The sequence below is a fragment of the Chiloscyllium punctatum genome, chromosome 8 (assembly GCF_047496795.1).
Source record: "Chiloscyllium punctatum isolate Juve2018m chromosome 8, sChiPun1.3, whole genome shotgun sequence".
In the NCBI taxonomy this organism is placed as follows: domain Eukaryota; kingdom Metazoa; phylum Chordata; class Chondrichthyes; order Orectolobiformes; family Hemiscylliidae; genus Chiloscyllium; species Chiloscyllium punctatum.
The window spans coordinates 14,760,423-14,782,123 of record NC_092746.1 but is presented as its reverse complement, the minus strand read 5'-3'; the positions used below and the strand labels follow the sequence as shown (position 1 = coordinate 14,782,123).

At 43.2% G+C, this 21,701-nt stretch overlaps 1 protein-coding gene across 1 annotated transcript in view; it reads right to left on the bottom strand.

The window, feature by feature from the left end:
* slc6a3 (solute carrier family 6 member 3) overlaps positions 1-21,701 on the bottom strand; it is a 109,636-nt gene that overhangs the window by 38,634 nt on the left and 49,301 nt on the right. The window contains exons 7-9 of the mRNA XM_072574938.1: positions 12,636-12,739; positions 9,038-9,162; positions 6,793-6,905 (exon numbers count right to left, since the gene is read on the bottom strand). Coding sequence (XP_072431039.1) covers positions 6,793-6,905; positions 9,038-9,162; positions 12,636-12,739 — 342 coding nt within the window. The remainder of the gene's footprint in view (positions 1-6,792; positions 6,906-9,037; positions 9,163-12,635; positions 12,740-21,701) is intronic.

Here is a 21,701-nt window from a genome sequence, read left to right as displayed (position 1 = left end):
ATTCTCCTTACCCTGATCCCCATCAAAGTGCACCTGAGACAGGGATAGTATAGAATTAAAATGGAAGCTGCCTTGGCTCTTCCAAGGGGTCCAAAATCGGAACAAAGGGAAAATGAGACACAGTCTTATCCCAAGATACCAAACCTAAAACAAATGTGAACTCAAAAGGCAAAATAGAAACTTACGCTATAGACAATTAACTAAATCAGAATATCATTATCCAGGCTGATGGTGCTGCAGGGGCTGGAGTGCACCAAGTGATCTCAGAAGGCCTCAACTCTGCCTGTGAGCACCACGTGCCCACTGTCCGGAATCACCCAAGCATGAATGTAACTGCAGAAGAGAGGCTGTCAGGAACGAAGAGTCCCTCTTCGGCTCGATGTCTGGACCTGTTGATGGCCATCTTGGCCAGGTCCAGGAGCAAAGCCATGAGAGGGCTTATAGTCTTGCCCACGCCCTCCCCACACCAGGTGCCCGCAGATCAGGAGTGTGGGGCTGAAGTGCAACCAAGGTTTTAACAGCAGCTCTGTCAAACAAAAACTAAAAAAGGGGCTGCAGACAAACACATTGGACATTTCAGTGGAAGACCATCTCATCTAGGCCACAGAATGTGCCTGTGGTCTGGCACCCGGCAAACTTGCTCATTCATTGTTTACACGGTGTGCCCGCGGAGTGCAGCATTCTCCATCTCAGATTCCTGATGCAAGAGGAGAGGACCTCTTCATAGAGAGCTCTCCACTGGGGGATCTCCGCTGCTGGAGGGCAAAACGTTACACCAAGGCGTGTCTGGATGGCAGGTGAAGGCACAGCAGTGGAGAGTGCGCAGCATCAACCCGGACAAATAACACCTCTGTCCCGCCTGAAAGTGCACCGGGAGGATATCCCTGAGGTGACTTAGATTGTGGGGCACCATGTAACAGGGGGCGGTCTGTGGCACGGAGCAACTGTCGAGATCCAGGTGGACAGGGTCAGTCCATCCAGAAGCCCACCACATGCCGAAGCAGCCTGGAGTACTCGCGAGGTGTCGGGGCTGAATGGCTCAGGTCACGAACCCGAGATGGATCCATGCTCTCGCAATCAACTGTTATCCAGCTCGCTCCGCTGGCATCCAGCATATCCCCAACTCTGGTCAGCCCTGCACCCTGAGTCCTCCCCTCCCTTGGCCGGGCAGACTGCACCCGAGGAGGAATCTGCACCTGAGCAGCGGCTCCCTGACGAGATCCACTACCAGTGGGGGAAGAGCTCTGGTGCAAGCTGCCTTTGGCCCAGACGGTGATCAAGTCCATATAGAAGACAGGCAATTCCTGGAAAATGGACCAAGGCTGGGACCACTCCATGAACAAGAACGGAGGCCAGACACCTGACGGAACGAATATGTCATCAGGGTGCACCACCTTGGGGGAGCCTCGATGTAAAGGTTTCAATGCAGGGTCTGAAGGCAGAGAGTTTCCACCTGGGTGTGAGTGCACACCAGAGCCTCAAGTGAGAGTCTCAGAACCTCAGAGGCAAACCAGTGTTGCCCCTTGTCCCCAAAGAACTCTGAACCTTTTCCAGATGGTAGTAACAAAACCAGTGGGACTGACCAAAGTAACCAGCCAGTACCACAACATGGTGATTACCATCTGGTTTATGACCAGATTTCATGCCCTGTAGGACAACACTTGGAGCAATCCTGTCCAGCGTGCTGTCCAGCGTGCAACTTGTGCCAATTTGCTGGTCAGGGTTTCTCAGCAGGGCAAAAAGGTGGACTCCTGGGTAGAGGTGGTGAATGGTGTTCCATGTGAAGCATCAGAGCTCCTCCAGCAGGGCTCGATCTGCCATGGACTGACCAGAAGCCCCAAACACTTGCTCCAGTTGATACTTGTGGTGGATGCCACATAGTACACCTTCTTGTACTCGTGCATCCTCCGCAGGTCAGCTGGGCCTGAGAACATCAAGAGCATGGTGCTGGCTTATGCCAGAAGAACTTCCTCCAGGCCTGACCCCGCTGCAGAGCCAAACCTGAAAGCCACTTCCACAAGCAGCGCAGGAAAGGCTCTAGAGAGGGAGAATAAAACTGGCCGGACAGGGGGCAGCCTTGACGCACTCCTCTCCCAAAGCGCAGGAGTGCCATCAGGGATCCATTCATTAACCTTCACTAGGCACTCCGCAGCAGCGTATAGAAGTCGGATCCAGGCGACAAAGTGCTGTAGAACCTGAAAGTTCACAGAGTCCGGAGCAGATACTCATGATCCTCTCTGTCGAATGCCTTTTCCTGATCGAGGGAGGGAAAGGCACTCAACAGGCCAGCCCTGTAGACATAACACATCACGTCCCAGACCAGGTAGATTTTATCATGGATGCTGTAGGAATGGTCTGAGTGGTTCATGTGGTTAACACGGTGCCAAGGTGAAAGTGCCCTGGGAAAGACTTTGTAGTTCGTGCTGAGGGGGGAAACTGGACGCCAATTCTTTAACAAACAGAGAGACCCCCTCTTAGGCAACAGAGTGATGATACCCCTTTCTTGGTGCAGGGCTATCTCTCCAGTCACGACACATTCATCCAGGACCCTCGCATAGTCACCCCCACCAGCACGTCCCAGAATGCCCTGAAACGTCCGCCATCAGCCGTGGGGGACCTGCTCCTGGAAAGACAGTCGAGGGTACTGGCCAGCTCCTCGAATCTCAGAGGGGTGTTGAGCCTCTGGGCTGACCTGTGGCAGGTCCTCCCACAGAACTCTGCCGGATTCCTCACTGGATGGATCTGGACAAAGAGAGCTCCATAACAGTGCCTTCTAGGTCCAAGACAAGGAATTCATCGTTGGCCAGTAGCACAAAGAGCTGCTGGTGGACCCCATGCCTTTTCTCCAGTGAGTAGAAGGGGGATCGCCGGTTGAAAGGAACCGGATGCACGATCTCATGTACACACCCGGGACCAGATGATCTGCAGGTCATGGAGCATGGGTTTCTCCTCTTCGTACATGCCCCGCAGGACCGGGTCCACTTCGGGCTGACTGAGATGTGGCTCCAGATCAAACACCTCCCTCTCCAACTCCTTGATTCTGGATTTCTGCCTCTTTGCCGACCCCCATACATACTGCTGATTGAAGACACAGAAGTGAGTCTTGCTCACATCCCATCATAACCCCGAGGGAGGGGAAGACACCTGCTTCCTTCTCAGGCCGGTCCAGAAGTGACAAAACAAATTCCAGAACTGCTGGTCACCCAGCCGCAGGATGTTAAAGTGCCAGTGTGCCAACCTCACCCTGGTGCCGAACGAAACAAACTACGCCCAGACCAGGTTGTGATCAGAAAATGGCACCTGCCACATGGAGACCTTCAGAGCACAGGAGGCGCATGCCCTGGAAATGAAGACATGGTCAACTCTGAACATTCCAAGCTCAAGCCTCACAAACAGTGATGGCAGTGGAATCTGGATAGAGATTTTGCGAGATGTCTACCAAGTCAAAGTTTTAACCAAGTCCCTCAACGTTCCCACCAACGTGGAGCTCTTCTGGGTAGCTCCTCGGTCCCACCTTGAGGTTACAACTGAAATCTCCCCCGTGAAGAATGGGCTCACCCTCACCGATGGAGCTAAAAGAGAGTAGACTCTTCCTGGAGAAAGCATGTCTGCTCAAGTCCCATCCAATGCATGTATACATTCAAGAAGTGAAACACCATGCCTCCGAACTAATCGTGAGTTGGAGCAGATAGCCTGGCACAGGCTTCTTGACCCTTAAGATCTCCAGCTGAAAACAAAGGGGCTAAAAAGACAGCCACCCTGCCAGTATTACAGGCCATGTGACTCATGAGGACCCTTCCCCACTACTCCAAGAGCCACGTTGCTTCGCCTCTTGAAATGGTATGGGTTTCTAGTAGGAGGCTTACTGTGTGTTTTCGTTCCCTGCAGAGCAGGAAGATACAAATTCAGCAATGGAACATCCTGCTGCCGTTGACATTGAGGCTAGCTCTGGACGTCTTCGTGACTGCAGTTAAAACAATGAAACCCGAACTTACTGACCAGGCTAACCAAACACTTAGCTGATAGACCTCTGCAATCCTGACATTCCCAGCTGTGAGCAGTTCCGATATTGAGACCTTTGAAAGGTCAGCTATGAAATCTCACTGTTTATTTTTCTTGGCCATAGCATTTCCACAGATGCTTGTAATTTCACACAGTCAGCTTTGAAAGTTCACTTGTTTTTTTTAAAAAATGTTTTTTTTGTTGAACTCTAGACCCGTTCTCTAACCTCCTTATGTGGTTTCTCCAAACACACCTTGTTATGTTCAGCAAGATTACGACAGGTTGGAAAGCAGTGCCAAGGACGGTGCTCTGGTGTTAGATTAGTATTGCACACTAAATTGCATCATAACCACTTTGTTCTGAGTGCCATCTGCGGTTATTAGATCCTCAAACCTAGATGCTGCCCAGTGCTCTCTTTGTTGGAGCATGCATACACATTTTGAAGTTAATTTTCCACAAGAAAGGCAGGTAGCACATAAAAATAGCCATGCAGTCCCAATTTCTCCCCGTAGTGAGTAAGATGCCACCTCGTGCATTTGAAGGTCTCTCAATGAAATACTGTTGTTATGATACTTGAGGGGCAACAGAGCACTGAGCAGCAATAACACAATTTGCATTGTATACTGACTGTACATGTGGATGCCGGAAGTCTTTGAGTTATTTTAATAACAGTGGGTGCTTCTAAGTTCCTCATTGACCTTACCATAAGTTTCACATCAATGCCTCAGAAAAGAAAAGAAAATGTGGTTACTTCACAAATCTGTCTCCTGGCAAGAAGCTTTTCCAAATGGTATTGTATATTTTGGTCAGACATTGTCTACGATCTTCTAAGTGGTCAGAATGTGATTAAGTTTTCAAAGGTCAGAAATCCTTACTGAAAGCTTATCTGAATAAAAAGCACGTGCGAAATGAAAACAGTTTGATTTTGGCAGCACGTAAGATCATAAGAGCATAAGAAATAGGAGTGGAAGTAAGGCCATTCGGCCCATTGAGTCCACTCCGCCATTCAATCATGGCTGATGGGCATTTTAACACCACTTACCCGCACTCTCCCTGTATCCCTTAATTCCTTGCAAGAAAGATGGCGTTTCAACTGTTGAAATTTTGGGCAAGTCCTTTTCCTTTACCAAAGAGTACCTGTTGTTCTAATACCTGCTCACTGAATATTTGCAGCAGACAAATGCATGACTATTTTCTCATTTAGTTCAATTACATAATTCTATATTTGTTTTGCTTTTTAGGTCAAAAGAGGGCTGCAGACCCTCTGGTACCACTGCTAGGTTTGCCTTCATTGCATTCATAAATAAAAATGACAACAAATTGCAATTAAATTCCTTCACAGGGGAGTTGTCAAACAAAATTTGATATCAATGTTCCAAAGCAGACATTGCGGGAATAGTTCCAGGGTTGAGGGACTTTGGTTATGCAGCTAGAACGGAGAACTACGCTGCATTCCTAACAAAAGAGAAACTTGGAAAAAGACTTGACAGAGGTGACCAAATTCATGAGAAGTCCAAATGGAGTAGACAGGGTGAAATATTTCCCACTAGTGGAAGTGTCGTGAATGCCAATTTAAAGTGACTGGCTAAACAGGCAATGGCAAAATGAGAATGCGTGCTCTTACTCAGTGAGGCATCTGTAATATATTGCCTCAGAGTGGGTTGAAACAATTGAATACAATTGAATAAATACCAGAACAGGGAACATTTTCAGGGCTACAGGGCAAAGACTAGGAGTTCTGCTCTTGATGAGAGATGGTATTACATGAAGGCTGAATACCCTTTTTCTGTGTATAACTATTCTATGAAACTATGATTCTGTGATTTGGACATATAAACAAAAACCTCATCAAAGAGTTAAGTTTTAAGGAGCATCGTAAGAAACAAAGAGAGAGAAAAGGGGTGGAAAGCTTTTGGAAGGAAATTCTGGAATTCTGGCATGACAGGGTGGCTCAGTGGTTAGTGCTGCTGCCTCAAGGTTCCAGGGACCCAGGTTTGATTCCCACCTCTGGCGACTGTCTGTGTGGAGTTTGCACATTCGCCCCGTGTCTGTGTAGGTTTGTTCCGGTTTCCTCCCACAACCTGAAGATGTGCAGGTTAGGTGAATTGGTCATGCTAAATTGCCTATAGTGTTATGTGCATTAGTCAGGAGTAAATATAGGGGAGTTGGTCTGGGTTACTCTTTGGAGCGTCAGTGTGGACTTGTTGGGCCAAAGGGTCTGTTTCCATATTGTAGGGAATCTAATCTTAGTATTTTGGCAGGGGAAGGCTCAACAGCCAATGGTCAAGTGATTGATATTTGAGATGTTCAACAGGGTAAATTGGAGGAGCCCAGATAACGGCACGGTGGCACAGTGGTTAGCACTGCTGCCTCACAGGACCAGAGACCTTGGTTCATTCCCGCCTCAGGCGACTGTTTGTGTGGAGTTTGCACATTTTCCCTGTGTCTGTGTGAGTTTCTCCGGGTGCTTCAGTTTCCTCCCACAGTCCAAACATGTGCAGGTCAGGTGAATTGGCCATGCTAAATTGCCTGAAGTGTTAGGTGAAGGGGTAAATGTAGGGAAATGGGTCTGGGTGGGTTGCTCTTCGGAGGGTCGGTAGGGATTTGTTGGGCCGAAGGGCCTGTTTCCACACTGTAAGTAATCTAATCTAATCATAATGTGGAGATTTGCAGGGCTAGATTAAATAGCAGAGAAAAACAGGTGATGACAGACATAGAAATAATTTCAAGTTAGAAATACAATCTATTTGTTTCATTAACCATCAAAATATAACAGTTGAACACACTCACTGCGCTGTCAAGTCCCAATGTCAGAAGCATGATGAAAAAGATGACTGACCAAACTGATGAACCAGGAAGAGTGGCAATTGCTTCTGGGTAAATGATGAAGACCAATCCAGCTTCTGCAAATATAAATAGCTTTTCACTTACAAGAGCTTGTGATAAATATTTATATTGATAAGTATTAAAAGTGTTGCATGGGTACTAGCTGGTACAGGAGCTGGCATGCTAATCTTTTATTTGAGGAATTTGACTTGGAATTTCATCAAGAAAAACAGGATGAAATCTTTCTCTGACAGATGGATGCAAACCAATGTAAGATAACTTACAGTAGTTAGAAGCGAATTCTGGTTAAGCATGTACACAGTTACTTCTCCTTTCACATTAATTTGCTGGCCTCGTGAGACCAACTTTGTTGCCTCCCTGAGTGAGATGGTTACTACAGGAAATTGGAAGTATCATACTGATACATTTGGAGTTGGTTTTCTGAAATTAGTATCAAATATATTTGGACGGATATCATGAGAGAGTAAACTTGCTGTATGGTCTGGGACATTGGGTTTTCTGGGAATCCTGGAAGTACTGAGAAAGGATCACATTGCACTCCTGGAGAGGGACTGCCTGATTTTTCTCTATCCATGTAAGTAGAAAGAAAATTGAGCAGGTTCCTTTACAAGTCTGATCTGAACTGCCTGATTCTCCAGTGTTCACAGTGCCTAGGTTATTCAGTGTTGAATATTATCTGTGCTTAATATAATGTACTAATTCTTTATGAACAGATTCCTAATTTTGTTACATGCAAAAATCGATGGAATCTCTCTCTTTGTGGGTGGCATGGTGGCACAGTGGTTAGCACTGCTGCCTCACAGCGCCAGAGACCCGGGTTCAATTCCCGCCTCAGGCGACTGACTGTGTGGAGTTTGCACGTTCTCCCCGTGTCTGCGTGGGTTTCCTCTGGGTGCTCCGGTTTCCTCCCACAGTCCAAAGATGTGCAGGTCAGGTGAATTGGCCATCCTAAATTGCCCGTAGTGTAGGTAAGGGGTAGATGTAAGGGTATGGGTGGGTTGCGCTTCGGCGGGGTGGTGTGGACTTGTTGGGCCGAAGGGCCTGTTTCCACACTGTAAGTAATCTTGTCCCACTGAGGTAAAAGAAGCTTCCTTGTCTTTTTAGGGCTGAGGAGTGTTTGATGCTGACTGATGAATTCAGCACAAACAAATTAGGAAAAGCATATTTTTGACACTCAGTTATTTGACACTCAGCAAACTTCAGGGTATTCTTCCTCATATTTTCAGGTTGGTTTCCACATCTTTTCCTGTCACACTGAACAACACTGGTACCAGACTTCCCTTTGACTGTTTCCAGCGCTGCTTTGTGAAGGAGTAAAGTTCAAAATGAGTACCAGAGTGAATTTGACTATAAACCTAAATTAACTATAAACCCCTAAAAGCACCAAATTTGTGTGAGCATTTTCTGAATGTTGCAATTAACACAAGCACACATAAAGATTTTTTTGTCCCACATCATGCATGTAGCTATTCTGTACATAAGTTCTTAGTGTCATAGCTAGCGATCAGTAGTTCATCACTGACAGTGCTGGAGCTCCAGCGACAAAATAATTTTTAAAAATACTGAAAAACCTGGTGGAGGTAAATAGCTGATGGATCAGCTTATAATCATTTAACTTTGACACTCTATTCATATCAATGTTCAGTTTCAGATTCCTCTGTGGAGGAGTACACTGGCTGTCACTGTCTTGACTCACACCTGATGCTTCTGTACCCCAGTGCGGACTTGTAATCCATGATAGCAATTTTTAAAAAAAATCTAAATATATTAATTTAATATAAAACTAAGTCAGCAAATGGGAAAATGGTGTGTAATAATTCTGATGTTCCTAGATTACAGTTCCTTAAAACAAACATTGGTGGATCCAATCACCCATAAATTGTGACTTGGAGGAGCCGGTGTTGGACTGGGGTGGACAAAGTTAAAAATCACACAACATCAGGTTATAGTCCAACAGGTTTAATTGGAAACACACTAGCGTTCGGAGCGACGCTCCTTCATCAGGTGGTTGTGGCCAACTGTGACCTTATCCTAAGTCATTTCATTAATAGATTGTCGCAGATTAACCTTATTGGATATTTCACCTACAACAGAGGCGATGTTCTTCACCGCTGACCCATGCACTTTTTTTGCACACAGCTATTTAAATGAAGGGACAGAGTGGGCTAAACCAGCTCTGTGGCCTTACCTCCAGTGGCCACATCCTCCAGAGCCACTCCATGTCGCTTTGAAATATAACCCAAGAAAGAGAAGACAACAAAACCCGAGAAGAAGCTTGTCACGGAGTTGACAGAACTGGCAACGATTGCATCCCTAAAAAATAAAAGGGACAGTCAGGCACAATTTGAATCTTAGGAGGGATGAAAGAAATTCAAGGTCCTTTATGATGCGTAACACTTAATTGGCAGTGGTGGTGGGAAAGACACATTCTCCTGCTATGTTTAAACATTCACAGACATTGGAAGTACCTCTGTGGAACATGCCCATCAGGGCAAACAATACATCGGTTTGTCAGAAGGCTATATATAAAAAAAGAACAAGCGGGTTGGATCCCATTCCTACACCTAGAGAAGATTTAGAGTCATAGAGTCATAGAGATGTACAGCACGGAAACAGACCCTTCAGTCCAACCCGCCCATGCCGACCAGATATCCCAACCCAATCTAGTCCCACCTGCCAGCACCCGGCCCATATCCCTCCAAACCCTTCCTATTCATATACCCATCTAAATGCCTCTTAAATGTTGCAATTGTACCAGCCTCCACCACATCCTCTGGCAGCTCATTCCATACATGTACCACCCTCTGCGTGAAAAAGTTGCCCCTTAGATCTCTTTTATATCTTTCCCCTCTCACCCTAAATCTATGTTTTCTAGTTCTGGACTCCCCAACCCCAGGGAAAAGATTTTGTCTATTTATCCTATCCATGCCCCTCATAATTTTGTAAACCTCTATAAGGTCTCCCCTGGTCACCGATGCTCCAGGGAAAACAGCCCCAGCCTGTTCAGCCTCTCCTTGTAGCTTAGATCCTCCAACATCCTTGTAAATCTTTTCTGAACCCTTTCAAGTTTCACAACATCTTTCCGATAGGAAGGAGACCAGAATTGCATGCAATATTCCAACAGTGGCCTAACCGATGTCCTGTACAGCCGCAACATGACCTCCCAACACCTGTACTCAATACTCTGACCAATAAAGGAAAGCATACCAAATGCCTTCTTCACTATCCTATCTACCTGCGACTCCACTTTCAAGGAGCTATGAACCTGCACTCAAAGGTCTTTGTTCAGCAACACTCCCTAGGACCTTGCCATTAAGTGTATAAGTCCTGCTAAGATCTGCTTTCCCAAAATGCAGCACCTTGCATTTATCTGAATTAAACTCCATCTGCCACTTCTCAGCCCATTGGCCCATCTGGTCAAGATCCTGTTGTAATCTGAGGTAATCTTTGCTGTCCACTACACCTCCAATTTTGGTGTCATCTGCAAACTTACTAACTGTACCTCTTGTGCTTGCACCCAAATCATTTATGTAAATGACAAAAAGTAGAGGGCCCAGCACCGATCCTTGTGGCACTCCACTGGTCTCAGGCCTCCAGTCTGAAAAACAACCCTCCACCATCACCCTCTGCCTTCTACCTTTGAGCCAGTTCTGTATCCAAATGGCTAGTTCTCCCTGTATTCCATGAGATCTAACCTTTCTTTACTGATTTGTAACTATTTCAAAAAGTGACAGATTGATATGAGAATGAAGAATTAAATCAAATCCATTCTAATTGCCACAAAAAATATCAACTTCAAAATGCAAATGTGCAAACTAGGTGGCCATCCCCTTCTCCTCCCTTCCAAGCCACTGCCAATGAAAACCTCATCCAAAATCAAATAACAGTACTAAAGTAGTGCATGTGTTATTGAAATATTCAAAACATAAATAAAATGACCACAGCTACTGTGTTAATTCACATTGAGCATCACCTCCTTTTATAGGACAAAGTTGTCTGAGGTCTTGCCCACAGCAAAGGCATAATTCAGTTACCATAGGCCTGAAAGATGGCTGGTGGAGTCTAAAAAGTTACCACACGAAAGAACAGAGCCTACATAGCCCCTAGGCAAGATGTTCCACGTGCTTTCGAAGTCAACATTGGATTTAACAATTTTGAACATAATAATCTCCATTAAAATGAATGCCTTGAGCTTCTTCATTACTAGGTTAACTGCAGCATGATGACAATAAAAAACTTGGGTGTACTAATTGCATTGTCCTTTATAGGATCCAGTCTTACTTGACTATGACAATATTATGTCTTTGTAACAGTCATGATATATCAGAAGTTTCTTTATTATCTTGCTGTAGGATTCTGTTAACACACATATTTTAAAATGCCCAAAAATGTTGTGTTCTTCCAATAAAGTTTCAGTGTTGCCATTGTAGGTGGTGCTATAAGTGTAACGCATTGCGACTCTTTAATGTAAATGTGACTCTCTATGATAGTACATGACTCCCAAATCAGTCTGTTTATGTTAACTTTCTCAGCAATTCCAAATACTTGAGTGGGTGCCAATTTACTGGATTTGCTGGATTGCAATGAATAACTGGCAAAGGTTAATGAAGTACTTATTAATTTATCCATAGGGCCAGCTGTCCAACCTTCTATTAAAAATACTTTCTGACCTCCACTCTCTTTTATGATCAAATGGTGCTCTCGCTCCAGCTCTCACCGTGCTCCCCCACTCCCTCTAATCCCCTCCCTTCAGCTTCTCCTGTTTTCCTCTCCTTTTGGGTTAAGTGCTGCATAAACACTTTCTCCCAAAGGTATAATTTGTAACCTCAGTCGTTGACCACCAGCCAAATTTCACTCTCCACTGTTGTCAGACATGTTGCCATGACTTCAGGCCTCACTTATCGAATACCCACCCATCCCCAGCCGAATCCATCCAAAACACACAAATAGCAGCAACTGGCATTTTGCTGTTTTAAAGTGCTTATCTAATTGGAGTTGCATGTTAAGTGGTTCAAACCACTAGCTTATTTTCCTCGGATAAGATAGGAAAGAGGATATTTGCTTGTCAAAGTCTCAGGAATTGATGGACAGACCAGCTAAAGAGGCAAGCGAAGACCGTTAAGCCATTTTAGGTAAGCAGCAATGGGACTTAGACCAAACAAGAGGAGACAGCAGGCATATGAATACAATAACATAAGATGCATTTTCTGGGATGCAGGGAAAATGCGCAGTATTAGTGCTTTAGGGTGGCAAAAAGTACAGCAGTAGAGTCAGAAGGTGAAAGACAGATAGACCAAGACACAGAGGAGTACCTTCAAAACATAAATATTGTTTTCAAATTTTACAAAGCAGTGAATTTCCTAATTCACTTTTAAAAATTATTAGAAGTTCTACCATGTTATCCAATACCTTGAATATATGCTAAATGGTATGCAACAGTAATAAAACAAAATGAGCTGTTTTGAGCAGGTGGGCATGAACAGGGGAATTGCCAACAACTCTAATCTAGGGCAAGATCAATATGCAGAAGCAATCAAATAAACATTCTCCTCCTCCTTTCAAAATCTGTGTAGGTTAAACTGGGCCATGTAACATTCATTTTACAAGTAACAGAAAGTGCCCAAATCAGCAGAGAATGATTCTATTCTGCACCCTGATAAGATAATCAGAGAGAGTGACCCCGATGGCGTTAAGTAGTAGCTAACCATCTATAAGCAAGCTCTTGGATACTCCAACATGTATTACAGGCATCACGTAGAGAAACTAAAGCTAGCTACATAGCGTACCTGTAACAATTGTTATTAAATTTGTTGTAGCTTGCAAAAGCTATTAGTACACCAAAACCCACTCCAAGTGAGAAACATATCTGTGTAGCTGCGTCTATCCAAACCTATGAACAAAACAGATGAACACAAAGGAGAGAAAAAGAGCTGTTATTACAGATAATTGCAGGAATCTATTCAGCACAGAGATCAAAGACAATATTAAAATAAGGGCAATTTTGTAAATTGTTGCAGTGTGCATCTGTACAATTTGTTTTGTAGGTTGCCACTCCATGCTCAGTTATTGGCATTCAGGGAAAGGATGCATAAATTGATATCTTTTGTATGTGCTCGCTTGTACAGGCTCAACAGATTAGTGTGAACGCCACTGCAGAGTAAAACACTGCATGCAAGTAGTCAATAAACAGATAAACATTGTGACAAATAGATTGATTTATTCAGTATTGATCAGCAAGTGACATTTAAAACAGAAAGTCAGTACAGATGCTATTGAAGAGTCAGGATCTACTTCCATTGGAACTTTGCCAGGTAAATGAAGTCATCACGGCAAATGTCACCTTTCTTCGGAACATCAGTTGAAGATATCTGCAAAATGTCTTCTTCGTACAACAATTAGCCTGGTGATTATTTGAAGAAAAAGCTCTTCACCAATTATTTTCCCTTTTATGTAGATTATTTTAGAAAGTAAACAAAAAAGCCATTGTTTTACACAGAAATTACAGCGATATTGAGCCCAATTTTCAATAATGAATAGTGTTGACCATGATGAAATCAACAGCAAACTTCCCCACTTCTGACCTTATGATGGAGAAAAGGTCATTGATGAAACAGCTTGACGGTGATTGGGCCGAGGACACTACCCTGAACAACTCCTTTCAAAGATGTCCTGGAGCTGAAATGACCAATCTCCAACAACCAAAACCTCTTCCTATGTGTCAGGTATGACTCCAAGAAAACAAAGAGTTTGCCTCTGATATCAATTGATTCCAGTTTTGCTAGAGCTCCTTGATGCCACAATCTGTCAAGTGCAGTCTTGATGTCAAAGTCTATCACTCTCATCTCACCTCTTTTCATAGAATCATTGAATTCCTATATTGGGGAAGCAGGCCATTCAGCCCATTGATTCCACACCGACCCTCTGAAGGCATCCCACTCAGACCCAACCCCTTATCCTATCCCTGTAACACTGCATTTCCCATGGCTACTCTACCTAGCCTACACATTCCTGCACACAATGGGCAATAAGGGCAGCACAGTGGCTCAGTGGTTAGTGCTACTGCCTCACAGCACCAGGAACCCAGTTTTGATTCAACCCTTAGGTAACTATCTGTGTGGAGTTTGCACATTCTCTCCGTGTCTGCGTGGGTTTCCTCCAGGTGCTCTGCTTTCCTCCCACAATCCAAAGATGTACAGGTTAGGTGGATTGGCCATGGGAAATTCCCCACAGTGTTTAGGGGTGTGTAAGTTAGGTGTGTTAGCCATGGGAAGTGCAAGGTTACAAGGATGGGCCTGGGTGGGATGCTCTTCAGAGGGGTTCGGTATGGACTCCTTGGGCCAAATGGCCTGTATCCACACTGTATGGATTTTATGAATTTAACATATCGAAATCCACCTAACCTGCACATCTTTGGACTGTGGGAGGAAACCAGAGCACCCCAGAGGAAACCCACAAAGACATGGGGAGAATGTGTAAACTCCACACAGACAGTCATCTAAAGCTGGAGTCAAATGTGGATGCCTGGCACTGTGAGGCCGCAGTGCTAACCACTCAGCCACTGTGCCACCTAATTAATTTTAATTTCCAGGTTTCTTTTAAATTTCACATGCTGCCACAACGGGGTTTGACCTGTGTCCCCAAAGCTTAGCCCAGGCCTCTGGGTTAGTAGCCTAGTGATGTTAACAGTACACCACATCTTCCTCCCCTTTGCCTATGTTTGAGCCAAGGCTGTAATGAGGTCAGGAGCTGAGTGGCTCTGGCATACTTCAAACTGGGCATCACTGAGTAGGTTATTGCTGAGCAGGTGCTGCTTGATAGTACTGTTGATAAAACCTACCTCCACTTTCTTGATGATCAAGAGTAGACTGATGAGATGCGAATTGGCTAGGTTGCATTTGTACTGCTTTTTGTGTACAGGACATAGCTGGACAATTTTCCATATTGTTGGGTAGAGGCCAGTGTTGCAGCTGTAATGTAAGAACTTGGCTAGGGGGCAAGTTCTGGAACACTAGTCTGGGGTACAATTGGGGAATGTTGGCAGAGCTCATAGCCTTTACACTATCCAGTGCCTCCAATTGATTTTTGATGTTGTGTGAATCAAATTGCCTGAAGTCTGGTAACTGTGATGCTGAGCACCACTGGAAGAGGCTGCAATGGATCATCCACTCAGCACTTCTAGCTGAAGATTGCTGTGAATGCTTCAGTTTTATCTTTTGCACTGATGCGCTGGGTTCTGCATCATTAAAGATGGGGATATTTGTAGAACCTCCTCCTCCAAATGAGTTGTAGGATTGTGTAAAAATCCCCATCTAAAATACTGGACAAGACCCTGGACTTTTCTAATATCTAAAGTCCTGAGCTCAGGCTGTAACAAGTACACACACAGCCAGAATGATTTCAGTCTGGGGCTATTGTTAATTCCAATTTAACCTCCGCTCTAAGAGAAATGTCAACCAATCCCAACACTCTGGGCCAAAGCTAACTTTTACACCTCGAGCTACCCAATGCAGACAGTATGGACCCCCAGAGATACTGGACATTCAACTTTAATCAAAATACATTCACACATACCTTTAACTAACAGGAAACCAATTGACATCAAAGAGAACACCAGAAACACAATGGTAACACAGGTCTAAGAGGAGCTAATGGGGCTCACGGTCTGTATAGCTACTAGGTCTGATCTGACCTGGAGGAGAGCCCTTTCCAACAACAAGCTACTGCACAAACAGCTTCCCCACAGGCTTCCAACCCCAACAAGCAGCTTTGGAACCAAGAACCACAGAGGCCAAACAGAGAAGCTGAATTGGGAAGTCAAATCGAGGACATCATCGCAACAAAGGACATCCAAGAGGGTGCAGGCCAACCAAGCGCCATCGAAACAAGGGCTTCCAGACATGGACCTGTTCCGAACTAAGAGAACTGACAGGAAGAACCTCAGCAACTGGGCACACTTTAAAACTGTTCTCCTCAGTGATCAGCTGAAACCCCAAAGTTCCAATCAGGGAAGGGAAGGCAGGTGGTGAAAGTATGTGGGACCCCAACAGTAGGAAGCCTGATTAAAGTTTCTATGACTAAAACTGCTGTTTATGTTCTAATAGTGATGAATCTGTGTGTAATTTAATAGTATATTTAACTACTGTCTTCTGTAACGTCGATTGTGCCAATTTCCTTGTTCATTGCATTTATTTATATTTCTTATGTCACACTTATCTTTTGTATTGTAAATAAACACAGAGATTATTTTGCCGTGAAACACTTGTCTACTTTAGAGTGGTGCTAGAAAAGCTCAGCAGGTCAGGCAGCATCTGTGGAGCAGGAAAATTGACGTTTCCGGCAATAGCCACCTGATTCCTGGTGAAGGGCTTTTGCCCAAAATTCGATTTTCCTGCTCTTCAGATGCTGCCTGATCTTGACTCTAATCTCCAGCATCTGCAGGACCCACTTCCGCACACCTGTCTAATGCCTTCTTCATTTCACATTGACTAAATAAATCCAGCGTCGGGAACCAGGGACGAAAATAGAAGTTGCTGGAAAAGCTCAGAAGGTCTGGCGAGATATATTAACAGAAATCATAGTTAACATTTTGGGCCCAGTGACCCTTCCACAGAACTGTTTTTGTCTAGAATCAGGGATCAAGGTGTGATCCAAACCACCTAAAATCAGCACATTATTGATTGCAAACCGGAGTTGTTTAATTTACTTGCAGATGCTGCAGGCCGGCCATGATTATTTTGAACTTAGGTTCTTCTTCTAGTGGAATGCCAACAGTATATTCTCTGGGTTCGCTGAGAGGGATTTGAAAAGTGGAGACAACGATGATTCCATAAGCCTTTCAGCTAAGTTAGTTTTGGTGAAATTACATTCCCTACTTTTGTGTCCGTACATGCCTATGAACTGGTAAGTTGTTTCACCTGGCGTTTGTCAGTATGACATGAATTCCATTCTGTTAATCCTGAAACTGCCTTGAACTTTCAGCCAATATTCTAAAATATGAAAGTTTTGTTGGGGATCACTGCAGTGAAACTGGAGGATTTCTTTCATACTAACCCTTCACTTGCCAAGTCATAAAGAAGTTACAATGCTTATCATTCTTTGTCAGCTATTTGTTAATCCATAAGGTAAAGCTTCATTCATCCGTAAAATAACCAAAGGTCTGGCAGAATGTCAATGGTTTGTCAGTCCATGGTGCAATGTTTGCTTTTCATTTTTCTTGTGTTCTTTATGCTCTGTAAAATATCAGAATAAAAAAAATCTGCATTGCAGTACAGTGCTTTTTCTATTTATTATTTCATGATGGCTTAAAGTGCCACCCATCACTTTTATTGAGAATTTAAAAATAATTATTTGGCCTCTTTTTTTGTAGTTCTACTTTTAAAAGTACATTTTGGATTATCTCTTGCTTTAGCTTTAAGATTTACAGGCTTGTAGTAGCAAATGTATGCCTATAGGTGGCATTCATGCCAAATAAAGAGATATAACATTACATGGGTTTTTTAAAAATCTTTGCATCGATTTGAAAAATGAAAATGGTAGAATCAACAAATGTCTGGACACAGGTAAGGCTGCTTTAGTAAAGAAGGTGTTTTTATCAGTCTCCTTAAGCTGTATAATCTTTTAGGACTACTTTAAAGTTGTCATGTCAGGATCTATTTTTTAAAATTAACTCAGCAGTTACCTGCCAATATTTTTAAAGTAGAGAGAGAGAGACATAGGATGCTCACTGTGTTTCAGTACAAGTTTGTAGCTTTATATTTTGATTGTAACATTTCTGATTGTTGTTGTACTAACTTCAGCTCTGAACCAGGACAGGCGGAGAGAAAAAATATTGTTGGAAACTGTGAGGCTGCTGGACCACCAGCTTTTAGCACCTAATTACTGCCATCATGATGCAGTTCATAATTATCTGTACATTAACCTGGGTAACACATACTGCAACGAAGCAGGTTCTTGTCAGACGTGTATTCTAAGGTTTATTTACAGCATTATCTATTTTACAAGCCTACAATACCACAGATATACCCACATAGTTTATATGCTTACAGATGCCACTGCATATTGCTCACACATAACTAACTACACAGACACTACTACACAGAGAAAGTGACTGAAAGTGAGGGGGTTATCTTTCTATTGGAACATCACATATCATGATGACATTGAATTGAATTGAATTGAATTTATTGTCACGTGTACCGAGGCACAGTGAAAAGCTTTGTCTTGTGAGCAATACAGGCAGATCACAGAGTTAAGTAGCATATATACAAAGGTCTGGGCCAGAATCGATGCAATTGTACAGTTGTATTTCCAGAAATTAGAAGTTTATGCAGTAATTTGATAGATCTTTTTAAGAATTTAAGTGTAACTTCTAACATGGATTAAAAAAAACTTATTTCTGCTGGTTGTGATAACTAAATCTCGGTAGCATAGTCTAAAGATTAGAAACAAATCTTTTAGGAGTAAAATCAGAAAGGATTTCTATGTACAAGTGATTGACAGCTTGGAAATCGCTTCTAAAAACCTCTAAAAATAATTAATCGTTAACTTTAAATCTGAGATTGATAGATTTTCTGCTGAATGATAGGGGCAAAAACACCAGTATAGAGCTATGTTTTAGGTCATCATGAGATCATTGAATGGTGGAGCAGGGTTGAGGAGGTTAATGACAGAATAATAGAATTATTACAACATAGAAGATCATTTGAGCCTTTAGTCTGCACCACCTATCTGAATAACCTTCCACCTGATACCATTCCCCCACCTTCCATGTAATTCTATACAACGTTCCTTTTCAGATAATAATTTAATGCCCTCTTAAATGCTTTGATTAAACCTGCCTTTGCCACACTCTAACACATTCCAGATCTTAACAACTTATTTGTGAAAAAAAACTGCCTCCAGCTGCATTTTGTGAAATGTGAAAGGTGACATCACAAGAAAGTGAGTAAGTTAGTTACTTATCTTTTAAAGCTCCAAAAATTAATTAATAATTGAAAGGCTTAACTAATCTAGTCAGGATTAGTAATAATCATCAGTAATAAATCTTATTAGGAATAGCTGCTTAATTAAAAATAAATTAATTAAACACAGTACAAGTGATGTTTTGCATCTGTAGAATAGTGGGAGCTTTTGACAGAACTTTGATCCAGGGAAAAACCAAATGCAGCAGGTATTTGTGGCTTGAGGTGCTTTGGGTCAGAGTTTATCAACTGCATTCTGGATTAGTGGTGCTGGAAGAGCACAGCAGTTCAGGCAGCATTCAAGTAGCTTCGAAATCGACATTTCGGGCAAAAGCCCCAGAGCTGCAGACACTCGGATGTATCAGAAAGGGTGTTAATACAGTGGATGCTCTATTCCAGGAAATGGTCACACACAAGTTAGGAACTTCCCGATTTGATCAGTGATCAGGGCAGTAAATTATTATCGTGAGTGAGACAGGGAAGGGGAACCAAAAGATAGAATTGCAAGCGCCTTAGCCTTTGCAATTGTCCAGTAGGTTTGAGGTTCTTACAGCCTGTAGGGATGAAAATGGGCGCTGCAGAGTGGATGAAAAAACTGACCATGGAACAATGGTAAAGGAAGTCAATTTAGTGGGATGCAGTTAATACCAATGAAGTGGTAGTAGGGGTAGTAGGAACAGCATAGTTGAGGAGGGCTAGATACCTTTCTCTGCAGCTGATTGCAAGAGTCCAGACAGCTAAGTTGCCTGCCTAATGCAGTTTTTGGGACATCTGCTCTGGGATGAGCAGATCTTGCAATAGGTGGGTATGATCCAACAGTCTTATCTAGCTAATTATCAACAATATAGGTAAAGCAGGTTTCTGATGAGACCACTACTGTGAACAGCTCTGGCCTCATTTGGAAAAAAAAGACATGAATGCTTTAGAGATAGTCCATAGAAGGTTCACATGACTCAGTGCTGCAGTGAAGAAAGGTTGACCATGTAAGGCATACGTTCATCAACACTTAGAAGGATCAGTGCAAACAAATGGGATCGGTAGTGGAGGATGTTTCCTCTTGGAGGAACACTAAAATTGGGCAACATAGAGTAAGAGGTCTCCCATTTGAGGCAGATATGAAGATAATTATTTTTCCCTTGAAAGATCGTTGGAACATGGAATTCTCTAGGAGGCAGTGAGGTCTGCAGATGCTGGAGATCAGAGTTGAGAGCGTGTTGCTGGAAAAGCGCAGTAGGTCAGGCAGCATCTACGGAGCAAGAATGGAAGGAGTGGAATTCTCTCCCCTAGATTGCAAAGAAGGCTGGATTTTTACATTTTATTCAAGGCTCAGTTGGATAGGTTTTTGACAGAAAAAGGGATGGTAGTACAGGAGTTATGAGTGGTAGGTAGGAAGATAGAGCTGATGTGACCACCAGATCAGCTACATTGGTTCTTTGAACAATAAAAAACAGTGTACTCCTGCTCCTAGGTTCTGTATTCCTACGTTTCTTATCAATTTAAATCTCTGTCCCCTTGTTCTCAATCATAAGACCAATGGGAACAGTTTCCACCTTATGAGTTTGAATATGTCTATCAAATCTCCCGTCCACTCTCTTTTCCAAGGAAAACAGTCCCAATTTCTCCAATTTATTTACAGAACTTAAATTTCTCAGCAATGCAACCATTCTCATGAATATTTTCCTCATTCTTTAGAGTACCTTCACATTTTTACAAAAGTACGGTGCCTAGCCAGAATGTAATATTCTGGTTGAGGTGTAATAAGTGTTTTATACAGGTTTACCTCATTGTTTTGGTATCTATGACACTATTAAGCTGTATCTTAAGCTTTATAGCTTAAAATACAGTCAGTTTTATAAACCATAAATCCTGCTACCTTCAATGATTTATGCAAATATAAACCCAGGTGTTATTGCCTCTGCATCCCTTTAGAGCTCTACCTTTTATTTTGTATGGTTGTGGTTGTTTGAGGTCAGTCATTCAGCTCCAGGAGCTCTGCAGGGTATTGTTGTAGACCCAAGCATCTTCAGCTGCTCCATCAATGCCCTTTCCTCAGAAGGTCAGAAGTGGGATATTCACTGATGATTGCACAACGTTATCACCATTCATGATTCCTAAGATACTGAAGCAGTCCATAACTAAGTGTTACCAGACCTGGACGATATTGAAGTTTGAGCTGCCAAGTCGCAAATAACATTCACACGACACAAATGCCAGACAATGACCACTTCCAACAAGAGAGATTCTAACCATCGTCCTTTGACATTCAATGATCACTAACATTGAATCCCCCATGATCAACATCCTTCTGGTTACCCCAATAACCAGAACCTAAACTGGACTAGCCATATAAGCACTATGGCTATAAAAGCAGGGTTAGAAACTTGTAGCAAATAAATCATCTCCCAACTTTCCAGAAGCCAAAATCTACAAGGCACAAGTCAGTAATGTGATGGAATACTCTCCACTTGCTTGGATGGGTGCAACTCCAGAAATACTCATGAAGGTTGATATCATCCAGGACAAAGCAACCTGCTTGCTTGGCACCCCATCATAAACATTCAGTCCCTCCCCCACTGATGCTCAGAAGTACCAATGTGCTCCATCTACAAGATGCATGGCCAAAATTCATCAACGTTTTTTAGATAGCACATTCTAAAGCCACACTACCACTATCTAGAAGGACAAGGGCAGCAGATACATGGGAACACCACCACCTATAAGTTCCCCTCCAAGCCACTCATCATCCGTAGAAATATATTACCCTTTTTTTCAGTATTGCTGTATTATAACCCTGGAATTGCTTCCAAATAGTACGGTGAGTGCACCAACACCAAATGCACTGCACCCTATTGCTCACCACCACCTTCTCAAGTACAACTAGGGGATTGGTAA